The 12,202-nt window shown below is 41.5% G+C and overlaps 1 protein-coding gene across 2 annotated transcripts in view; it reads left to right on the top strand.

The window, feature by feature from the left end:
- The window catches only part of Cfap53 (cilia and flagella associated protein 53), a 36,910-nt gene extending 26,022 nt beyond the window's left edge, over positions 1-10,888 (top strand). For both annotated transcript variants that reach the window (XM_057788851.1, XM_057788850.1), the window contains 2 exons: positions 1,233-1,335; positions 10,541-10,888. In XM_057788851.1, coding sequence (XP_057644834.1) covers positions 1,233-1,335; positions 10,541-10,769 — 332 coding nt within the window. In that variant the 3' untranslated portion in view covers positions 10,770-10,888. The remainder of the gene's footprint in view (positions 1-1,232; positions 1,336-10,540) is intronic.
- Positions 10,889-12,202: the final 1,314 nt, after the last annotated feature.

The following is a 12,202-nucleotide window of genomic DNA, read 5'->3' as shown; positions in this document are numbered from 1 at the left end:
TTTTTTTTAACTTTTGTAACTTTCTTTTCCTAATATCTGGGGCCAACTGGGTGACAAAGGATATCTTTTCAGTAACTGTCTTTAATCCTTCTAAAAGAGGAGCTAGCAAAAAAATGTTTAAAGTCTCTTTGGTCAGGGTTGGGCAGGAGGGAGAATCCATTCTACCCAGGCGGCATTATCCAGCAGCAATTTTCCAACCCAGCTTGGGGCCAGTGTTTTACTTTTTTCAGGGAAAGGTAGGTTTTGAGTTTTCCAGTTATATGGACTATTGATTGAAAAGACATAAATCAAGAAAGAGAAAGGAGTAGAACTTTCTTTTTTTCCTTCCCGTAGGCTGCTTAGAGCAGGTTTAGGAGCACAGGGCATACACACCTTGGGGAACTGCTTCACTCTCCCTGTGTGCATTCTCCTTAAATGTCAGGGGAAATCTATAAGAACTTCAAAAAAGAGCTAATACCTATACTTCTCAAATTGTTTCCCATAGTAGAAACAGAAGGAACATTGCCAAACTCTTTCTATGGGGGCCACAGTTACCCTGATACTGAAATCACATAAAGACTCAGCACGAAAGAGAATTATAGATCAATCTCCCTCATGAACAATGATGGAAAAATAGTCAATAAAATACTGGCAAATTGAACCCAAGAACACATAAAAAAAATCATCCACCATGACCAAGGGAGTACCTTGTCTGTTCCCTGGCCAGCAGGTCTGGCCAAGATAGATTTTAATCTCTTGTAAAAAGGCCTCTCAAAGATTTTCAGTGCAAAATGATGAGAAGAAATCCGTGTGGATCACAGTGGATAAGAAACTTTATTCCTGGAGAGAAGTGTCTCTCCCTTCTGTTTTTGAGACAGGGTTGGACTATGTTACCTAGCTGGCCTCAGTGTCCTGAGTTCGAGTGATACTCTTCCATCTGTTTCCCTGTACCTTGGTCTGCAGGTGTACAGCCGCATGCCTGGATTGTGCTTCTCTTTTCCTTTGGTTTTAAAAAATAATTTTAATTGTATGTATGTATGTATTGTGTGTATGTGTGTGCACACACATATGCACCATGGCACATATGGAAGTCAGAAGACAACTTGTTGGAGTCAGTTTTTTCCTTCTACCATGTTTTTATCCCAGGGATCCCAAACAATTCCGAAGATAATATGTCTTTAGTGCCCATAAAAATATCAGCAAGTCTTGCTTGGAAAAAAAAATTGTCGAGTAATTCCTCTTGCCTTTCTTAGTGCAACGAAAAGCCAAAGAACAAGAAGAATTGGCTATGCAGCAAGAACGCATAAATGAAGGCCTGAAAGAACTTAACTGTGAAGAGAGGGAGAATTTTGCCAGGTATGATCTTGTTCATTCTCTTTCTTATCACTTCTTATGTAGAAAAATATTATCTTTAACACAAGGATACTGCACCATTAATCCATATGTTACTGATATTATTTTATATTAATGCTTCACTGCTGCTTTTAGACCCTCAGAGCAAGGAATACAACTTCATATAAAAATAGTCACAAATTGTGCTGGTAAAATTAAGTTTCACTGTCATTGTGGGTCTGAATATACACATTGGTTATTAAGCCAGATGAGCATCTTTTTTTTTTTTTTCTTTTTTCTTTTCTCAAGACAGGATTTCTCTCTGCAGTTTTGGAGCCTGTTCTGAAACTAGCTCTTGTAGACCAGGCTGGCCTTGAACTCACAGAGATCTACCTGCCTCTGCCTCCCAAGTGCTGGGATTAAAGGCATGTGCCACTACTGCCCGGCCAGATGAGCATCTTGACTAATAACATTAATTTACAAGAACATTAAAAAAAAAAAAGCTAGTAGTGTGAGTTGTATTTCTAGTTCTGTAACACATGGGAGGCAAGATGGCAGTGTGGTTCAGCATGATTCCAGAGCCGCTGTTGGTTCAAACTTTGAGAGTCGGACCCCAAGTAGTATATTTTAGACATATTTAAACACAGTATGATTTGTGAAAAGTTTACTGGCCATACTTAACAAATTCCATGTGCACAATAAAGCTTAAGACATCAAAATTCTTTGTATCGTACAAGTGATATTTTCAATAAAGTTGGATTCTAAATTGACTGAGACAAACAAGCTCATAATAAGGATCTGGGGGAGGAGCCAGTGTGGTCTCAGCCATATAGATAGCTCAAAGATCACCAAGCTACTAACCTGCCCACATCAACCCCTGGGCAGAAAACAGATCATACATCTCTCCCTTTGAAGAGACAGCCCTATGTCTAATATTCCTTATTCCTCTAGTGTTTATCTGTGAGTATAAGAGCCTCCATGCCTCCCACACAAGGAGAAATGCTTCTTTTCTTCCTCCCTCTCTCCCTCCCTCCCTTCCTTTTTCTTTCTTTCTTTTTCTTGTTTTATTTTTTTTTTGAGACTGAGTTTCTCTGTTGACAGAAGTTTCTGTCCTGCCCAGTCCCACAGCCGTCCAGTCCTAAAGAAACACACAGAGGCCTACATAATTATAAACTGGTTGGCCTATTAGCTCAGGTTTTTTAATTAACTAATTCTTACATCTTACATTAACCCATAATTCTTATCTGTGTTAGCCACATGGAGGATTGGAACCTTTATCAGTGAGGCATTCTCATCTTGCTTCCTCTGTGTCTGGGTGATGACTGCAGACTGAGCCTTTCTTTTTCCCAGAATTCTCCTATTCTGGTTGCCCCACCTATACTTCCTGCCTGGTCACCCTGCCTATACTTCCTGTCTGGCTACTGACCAATCAGTGCTTTATTAAACCAACACAAGTGACAAATCTTTACACTGTACAGATCATTGTCCCATAACATTTCTCTGTGTAGCTTTGGAGCCTGTCCTGGAACTCACTCTGTAGACCAGGTAGAACTCACAGAGATCCATCCTCTGCCTCCTGAGTGCTAGAATTAAAGGCGTGTGCCAACAATATTGTGGCTCACAACCATCTATAATGAGATCTGGTGCCCTCCCCCTCTCTCTCCCTCCCTCCCTCCCTCCCTTCCTTTTTATTTTGGGGGTTATGGCAAAGTTTTCAGATGGTTATCCTCATCCTTTCTTTATATTCTTACCCTCTATCAGGAAGCTTGCTCTCTCCCTCCCTCCCTCCCTCCCTCCCTCCCTCCCTCCCTCCCTCCCTCCCTCCCTCTCTCCTTCCATCTTTCTTTCTTTCTTTCTTTCTTTCTTTCTTTCTTTCTTTCTTTCTTTCTTTCTTTCTTTCTTTCTTTCTTTCTTTCTTTCTTTCTTTCTGAGTGGAGGGTTGGTTTTTTAAGACAGGGTTTCTCTGTGTTTTTCTGGCTGTTTTGGACCTCACTTGTAGAGCAGACTGTCCTTGAGCTCACAGACATCTTTCTGCCTGGCTTCCTGAGTGCTGTGTGGTGTGCACCACCACCACCTGGCCCAAACTGGCCTCTAACTCACAGTTTTGCCTTAGTCTTCTGAGTGTTGGGATTAAAATGTGTACCACCACAGCTGGCAAGTTCAAGCCTTTTTTGTTTGTTCATTTGTTTGAGATTTTTTTCTTTGTTTTCCTTTTTGTTTTTGTTTTGAGACAGTTTTGCTATATAATCTTGGATAGTCTGGAGTTTCTATAGAGAGAGGCTAACCTCAGACCTGTGAGGTTCTCCTGCCTCTGACTTTTCAGTGCTAGAATGTAAATGTAAAGTGTAGGTGTGAATGAACACCTGGGAAGATTCAAATTGTTAACCTTTACATGTGATGTATATGTGTGTCCATGTGTGAGCATGGGTATGTTACAGGCTGTTGTGAACACGTGGAGGTCAGTTCTCTCCTTTCACCTAGTTTGAGGCAGTTTCTTGTTCGCTGCATAGACCAGGTAGCTGTCTCATGAGCTTCAGGTAGTATATATGTGTGGGTGTGTGGGTTTGTATTGTGCATGCATGTGAATGTGTGTGAGAGTATGTGCTCATGTTCATATGTCAATACTCAAGTATGTGGATGCCTCCTCAATCTCTTTCCACTTTATTGCCTTAAGGCAGTGCTTCTTGCTGAATCAGAGGCTAACTGTTTGACTAGGCTGACTGTAGGCATGTGTAACCATGCGCAGCTTCTACGTGAGTGCTGTGGAAATGAACTCAAAGTCTCATGCTTGCATGGCTGGCGCTCTTTTCCACCGAGGTATCTCCCATCTTGTCTGATTGTTACCAGATTTGGGGGCACAGCTTTCGCCCCAACAATCTAGGTTTGGCCATTTAGCCTGTATGAGACAATTTACAAAGTCAAATTAATAGTTAAAAGCAGGGAAACAAAAGAAATTCATAGAATGAGGGCCACATTGGGAAAAGGGACACAGTGACCCAGCCACCCTCAAGTCCATCTTCAGGAGTTCAGACATGAGGGTAAGGTTTAATTGAAGGGAAGGTCTCTCTTGAAGGTCTTCCTAACACATTGTGCGTCTTTCTCCAGGAGACTAATTTCTCCTCTGCTGCTCCAAGAGCTTTGGCCAGGAGGTCATTCCTGGATTGTTAGATTTTGACCAGAGTACAGAGTAAAGAGACAAGAATCTGACCTCAACAAATGAGCTGGGTTTATTAGCGCACACAGCAAGGGCCAGCCTCTCTCCTAAGGGAATGAAAAGGCTGCCTGGAGGCGGGGGAGGGGGAGGTTAGGGCTGGCTGGAATCTTTTATAGGGGCAGGTGATGGGCTTGGGGGTGAGGAAGTAGGAACTATGATAAAGGTACGTACAGGTTGCAATGGTCCCTTCTTCCTGGAACTGTTTGTTCAAGCAAGACAGATTATCTTGGGAAATAGACTGTGTCAGCAAAGGCCAGTTGTGATCTCAAAAATCTGTTTTTTTCCTGTTTTTGCAACCAAGGAATTCAAGACAGATTAAGAGGTGTGGCCATCTTGGAGTAAGCATGGTCTTGTTTGGAGGAAGTGTGCCGCTAGGAGTAGGCTTTGGGGTGCAGACACCCAACCCAGGCCGTAACTCTCTCTGTCTCTGCTGTCTTTGGATCTGGATGTAGAACTCTCTACCATGTCTAAGAGACTAAACCTCTGAAGCTATAAGACTGCCCCAATTAAATGTTTTCCTTTATAAGAATTGCCATGGCCATGATATCTCTTCACAGCAATAAGATATCGACTAAAGCCGGGCGATGGTGGCGCACGCCTTTAATCCCAGCACTCGGGAGGCAGAGGCAGGCGGATCTTTGTGAGTTCAAGACCAGCCTGGTCTACAAGAGCTAGTTCCAGGACAGGCTCCAAAGCCACAGAGAAACCCTGTCTCGAAAAACCAAAAAAAAAAAAAAAAAAAGATATCGACTAAGACATGTGTGTTGGTGGCTGGGATCAGCGCTGTATGAGAGCAGTGAGCTTTGCCTGCTGAAAGGTGGTCTTGGGAAGGAGGGGGGCGGCCTCCATAGTCTGAGGTGGGAGGAAGTGATTTCACCGCCCCTGGGTGATGGCATAGCCAGCTATTTAAGGCACTGGTATCTGTCATGCAGTCATTGGTCTCTGGGACAGGGGAATTAGTGAGGTAGGCGACTCCAAGAGTGCTATCCATAACTTCAGAACAGGAGTGCAGGAGATCCCCCCATTTAGGAGAGGGGAGGGCATGAAGGAGGGCCGAGTGCAGGGATTGGAGGCATGAAGGGTAGGCGGGTGTGATGGGGAACTGTGTATGAAGGGTAGGCGGGTGTGATGGGGAACTGTGGCATGAAGCAACAGGGAAAGCTTGAAAAGTAAGTTTTAGGGTTTTAGGGATAAAGAAGAAGTTTGTGGTTATGACCTTTAGGGAAAGGAGCCATCCTCAAAGAAAGGACCACTGTAGAGGTAATCAGTGAAAGAAATGAGATTACCCTGGCATAGGGTAGAGCCTTGACTATGGTGTTGCTGTAAAGTCCTTTTGCCAGTGATTTCCATAGTGACTGTACAAGTTTACAGTCACAACAGCAGTGGATGAGTGTTCCCTTACTCCACATCCTCACCAACATAAGCTGTCACTTGTTTTATTGATCTTAGCCATTCTAATGGGTATAAGTTGAAATCACAAAGTAGTTTTGACTGTATTTTCCTGATGACAAGGAATGTTGAACATTTTTAAAAAGTATTTCTCACTATTTGAGTTTACTCTCGAGAATTCACTTTTTAAATTGGGTTGTTTTCCTTGATATCAAGTTTTTGATATCTTTATATATTTTGGGTATTAGACCTCTATCAGGTATCTAGTTGGTAAAAGTCTTTCCCATTCTATGGACTGCCAGTGTTACTGGATAATAGTGGAATTTGCTGTATGGAAGCTTTTCAGTTTTATTAAGGTCCTATTTGTTAATTGTTGATCCTAATTCCCATGCTAATACTGTCTGTTCAGAAAGTCTTCCCCTGTGCCAATGAGTTCCACGTCATTCCTCACTTTCTTTTTTATCAGGCTTAGTGTATCTGGTTTTATGTTGAGGTCTTTGATCCATTTGGAATTTAGTTTTGTGCAGCATGATATGTATGGATCTATTTTGATTCTTCTTCATGCAGCTATCCAGTTTATTAGTACCATTTGTTGAAGATGCTGTCTTTTGTTCAGTGTGTATTTCTGCTTTTTTTTTTTTAATCAAAAACCAAGTGTCCATAGGCGTGTGGATTTTTATCTGGGCTTCAATTTGATTCCATTGGTTATCATGTTTGTTTTTGTGCCAGTACCATGCTGTTTTTATCACTATAGCTCTGCAGTACAACTTAAAATTGAGGATGGTGATACTTCCAAAAGCTCTTTGATTATTCAGGATTGTTTAAGTCATTCTGAGTTTTTTTTTGTGTGTTTCCATATGAGCCTGAAAATTATCCTTTCAGGATTTATGAAGAATTGTGTTGGAATTTTGGTGGGGATTACATTGAATCTGTAGATTCTTTTGGTAGAATAGCCATTTTACTATCTTAACCCTGCCATGATTCTCCCACTCCAGACAGACGCAGGTTAAGATCTTTCCTGGTAAGCCAGCTCATGGTGCTACACAGAATATTAGAAATGGGTTAGATCAATATGTAAGAGCTAGCCAATAAGAGGCCGGAACTAATGGGCCAGGCAGTGTTTAAAAGAATACAGTTTCCGTGTAATTATTTCGGGGCATAAGCTAGCCATGCGGGCGGCTGGGTGCCGGGGACGCAGCCCTGCCGCCCGTATTACAACATTTCCATCTTTTGATAGATTCTTCAGTTTCTTTCTTCAATGTCTTAAATTTTTTATCATATAAGTCTTTCACTTGCTTAGTTAGGGTTACCCAAGATGTGGTGAAAGGTATTATTCCCCCGATTTCTTTCTCAGTCCATTTGTCATTTGTATAGGAGGGCTACTGATTTTTGTGAGTTAACTTTCTGTCTAGCTACTTTGGTGAAAGTGTTTATCAGCTTTAGTAGTTTCTTATGTATACTACCATATCGTCTACAAATGAGGATATTTTGGATTTTCTCTTTTCCAGTTTGTATCCCCTTGATCTCCTTCAGTTTCCTATTGCTCTAGCTAAGACTTCAAGTACTATATTGAATAGGTGTGGAGAGAGTGGACAGCCTTGTCTTGTTCCCGATTTTAATGTGATTGCTTTGAGTTTCTCTCTGTCTAAGTGGATGTTTGCTCTGAGACTACTGTAAACTGCCTCTATTATGTTGAGGTGTGTTCCTTTTATCTCTGATCTCTCCAGGACTTTTACCATGAAAAGGTGTTGGATTTTCTCAAAGGCATTTTCTGCATCTAATAAATTGATCATGTGATTGTTGTCTTTTAGTTTGTTTTATATGGTGGATTAAATTTATTGTTTTATGTTTAACTATCCCTGCACTTGATCCCACTTGATCATGATGGATGATCTTTTGGATGGTTATTGGATTCCATTTACAAATATTTTATTGAGAATTTTGCATCTATGTTCACAAGGGAAATTAGCCTGTAATTCTCTTTCTTTGTTGGGTCTTTTATGTGATTTGAGTATTAAGGTTACTGTGACATGGAAAATGAATTGGGCAATGTTCCTTCTGTTTGTATTTTGTGGGATAGTTTTAGGGGTATTGGTATTAACTCCTTTTTTTTTTTTTGAAAATCTGGTATAATTCTTTGATAAAAACATCTGGCCTGGGGCTCTTTTGGTTGTTAGAATTTTAATTACTGCTTCTACTTCATTGAAGTTTATAGGTCTGTTTAAACTGCTTATCTGATCTTGACTTCACTTTGGTAAGTGATATGTATCAAGAAAATTATCCATTTCTTTTAAATTTTCCAATTTGGTGGGATACAGATTTCTAAAGTATGTCCTTATGATTCTCTGGATTTCCTTGATGTCTGTTATACCCCCTTTTCATCTCTAATATGTTCAATTTGTATATTCTTTCTGTTGCCTTTTAGTTAATTTGGATAAGATTGTTAATCTTACTAATTTTCTCAAAGAGCCAATTCTTTGTTTTATTGATTCTTTGTATTTCATTGTTTGTTTGTTTGTATGCTATGTACTTCAGCCCCGGATTTGATTATCTATTGCCTGCTGCTGCTCCTCTTGGGTGTCAAGTTTCTCATTTTGTTCTAGAGCTGGCAGGTATGCTGTTAAGTCACTAGTACGCAGTCTCTCCGATTTTTAGAATGTAGAAACTTAGTGCTGTGAACCTCCTTCTCAGAAGCTGCCTTCATTGTTTCCCATGCATTTTTTCATGTAGAGTATTTCTAGAAAGTCTTGAATTTCTTTCTGGACTCACTTTTCATTCTGTAGAGAATTGTTCAGTTTCCACGGGTTTGTTATCTCCCTGGTGTTTCTGTTGTTGTAGATATCTGTCTTTAATCTATGGTGGTCAGATTTGATGCAGGGTGTTCTATTTTTTTAATCTGTTGGGACTTGCTTTGTGTCTGAGTATGTGATCAGTTTTGGAGAAAGTGCTCTGAGGTGCTGTGAAGGCATATTCATTCATTCATTCATTCATTCATTCATTCATTCTCTCCTATATTATATCTCAACCACAGCTTCCCCTCTCTCCTCTTCTCCCAGTTCTTTCTCTCCACTTCTCCTGGCCCTTAAATTCCCTACTCCATTTCCCTTTAGAAAAGGGTAGGCCTCCCAGGGATATCGATCAAACATGGCAGTCAAGTTACAGTAAAACTAGGCACGTTAAAGCTGGACAAGGCAACCCAGCAGGAGGAAAAGGCTCGCTCCCAAAAGCAGGCAAAAGAGTGCGAGAGCCCATGCTCTCACGGTTAGGAGTCTCACAGAGGGCCAAACTACACAACTGTCACATATAGGCAGAGGACCTCAGCTGGTCCCATTCAGGCTCCCTGGTTGTGAGTTCAGTCCCTGTGGGGCCCTTTGAACCCAGGTTATTTTCATTGACTTTTTTTCTTGTCAGTCAAGTTTGATTCTATCATAGGTTTCTGAGCTATTCAGCCCTGGGTCCTGGCTCTCCAAGCAGTGTCAGGAGTGGGCGCCCTCTTGTGGCATGGCCCAGTCATCACTGGCCACTCCTACAAGTCCAGTGCCACCTTTATTTGAGCACATCTTGCAGGTGTGGCTGGGTTGGTGTCCCATACCCTCCACTGAAAGTCTTACCTGGTTATCGAAGAGGACCAGTTCAGGCTCCATATACCCCATTTCTAGGAGTCTTAGCTAAGGTCACCCTCATAGATTCCTGGGACTTTCCATTGCAATTCCAAATGCCCCCCAATTCCAGTCATCTCTTCATGTACTCTCTCCCTTCATCCTCTCCCAGCTGATCCCTCCTGTGCCTGCCCCATTTTCCCCCAGTCTACCCACAATGTAGATTTTGTTCCCAAAGGTATATTCGTTTGTGTGTGGGTGAAATATTCTGTAGCTATCTTTTAGGTACATTTGGTTCATAATGTCAGTTAGCTCCAGCATTTCTGCTTAGTTTTTGTCTGATGACCTGTCTGTTTGCAAGGGTGGAGTGGAGTATTGAAGTCTCCCACTATTAGTGAGTGAGGGTCAACATGTGATTCAAGCTGTGGTAGTGTTTCTTTGATGAACTTGGGTGCCCTTGTGTTTGGGCACTAGGCGTTTATAGTGATATTTTATTTGTGTTTTAATAAAGTTCACCTAAAGATTGGAAGGGCATTAGAGGTCAGGCAGTGGTGACACACACCTTTAATCCCAGGATTTGGAGACAGAGGCAGATGGATCTCTGTGAGTTCAAGGCCACACAAGATCAATACAGAAACAAATTCAGGTGTGGTGGTGCCACACATAAAATATCTTGGGGGTAACACTAACCAAAGAAGTGAAAGACCTATTTGACAAAAACTTTAAGCCTTTGAAGAAAGAAATAGAAGATACCAGAAATGGAAAGATCTCCCATGCTCTTGGATTGGTAGGATCAACATAGTAAAAATGGCAATCCTACCAAAAGCAATCCCATTTCTCAGTCTCTAAGTGATATTGTTGTGTTCCTATTCATGGAAGTATTGTAATTAATGATAATGCTATAAATAAATCCAAATGGTAACTTTTTATATTTTTGGTTGTGAGCCTAGCCTTTAACGGCTGAGCCATCTCTCCAGCCCCAAATGGTAACTTTTAATGTTCTCCTTTGTTATCTTGAAAACTGTAGGCGCTGTGTTTTGGCTAAGGAGTACAGGGATCAACTTCGGATGCAAATTGCCTACCAGAAGCAGGCTCTGGAAGCAGCGAAGGAAGAGGAACGCCTGGAATTTGAAGCAGGGGTGGCAGCAAATCAAGTCTGTCTGGACAGGATCAAGGGGATCCTCTCGGAACATCAAGCTCTGTCTCAGAAAATTCACCCCATGCGTAGGGCTTGCCCTGGCAAGCTTCCACTATAGTTTATTAAACATCAATGTATGTTTTCTGGGTCTTTTGGTATTTTTTAACTACAACTTTTAACTAAAGGATAAACTCTTATTCTTTTGAGTTTATATTCTTTATTAGACATAATTTTATTCCTTCAAATAAATTTGTTCTTTGTTTGGATACTAGTCAATTCTTCATTGCTATTGCATGATACCTGACATTACCAACTTAAAAAGAGTAAAGATTTACTTTAGCTTTTTGGCACAGAGTTTTTGGCACAGCTTAGCTGGTTTTACAGGATGTGAAGTCCCTGTGTAGTATGTTACAAAAACCCTGGAGACAGGAATTAGTAAAGGAAACAGGTTTTTTATAGTTTGGGCCATGGTATGGCCCTAACTTCCTACTGCGACGAAACACTGATCAAATGCTGGCACACTTTCTGGCTCACTCATCAGTTTAGGATTAGCCTTAATTTCTTATACAGCCTAGGAAAGGTGCCGCCCACATCAACTAATGATCAGACAATCCCCCAAAGACATGCCCATAGGCCAATCTGATCTAGGCAATCCCTTTTCTCTCATACACCCGAGGCTGTGTCAAGGTAACAAAGTCAGCAGGGCAGAACCTAACGCTTTAATTCTTTTCAGTTTCTCTCTTTAAGAATGAAAGGCTAGAATCCAGACCAGACTGCTGCTCAGGCCACACTCTCTCCAGCAGCTTTTCCCCTCTCATAGACACTGGCAGGTGCTGCTGAGGCATTGTCTATAACTCTCTAGCTAACAGACTTCCAGGTGCCCAGATTTCTCACCTGGAGAAATGAGTTTACAGTAAAGGAGGCATTGGGGGGTGAGGAGAGAACACATTCTGCTCCCCACTTCTTTCCTGTCTCCAACCTAAGAATTGGAGAGCCTGGTTTCAGGCTTGTCCTGTAAAACCACCCCCATCTTCAGAAAGCTGTAAGAGAAGAATCCCTTATTTAGCACGTGGGCCTGGTTCTTTCTTCAGAGTCCCCACCATACTGTCGTCTATCTATCCATCCACGGCATTAGCAACTTCCCTATGTCAGCATTACAGTAGATTGACAAGACAAAGTAACAGACAGGGCATACTTTAGCTTCGCGATGTTATCAGAACCTTTCCCAGGTCTTCTCTGACCATTATGCCTCAGGCTATTCTCATTCCCAATACAAAATTTCCTTGAGAAATTTTATTTCTTATTGTTTGGGAGATTGACCCCAGGGTTTTGAAAATGCTGGTCAAAGGCTCTACTACTTGACTTAATCCACAACCCTGTATTTACTTTTAAAAACAAAACAAAACTACACTATCATCTGAGTTACCCAGGCTGGCCTTGAACATGTGATCTTACCTCAGTCTCCAGAGTAGACAGGAATATAGGCCTGGTCACTAGACCAGATGACAATTTAACTCCTTAAGGTCTCTGGTGTAGTAATCCTCTGACTCT

Source organism: Chionomys nivalis, chromosome 14, assembly GCF_950005125.1.
Source record: "Chionomys nivalis chromosome 14, mChiNiv1.1, whole genome shotgun sequence".
NCBI classification, from domain to species: Eukaryota; Metazoa; Chordata; class Mammalia; order Rodentia; family Cricetidae; genus Chionomys; species Chionomys nivalis.
Note: the sequence above shows the minus strand (reverse complement) of the source record. Positions and strands in the feature narration are given on the sequence as shown.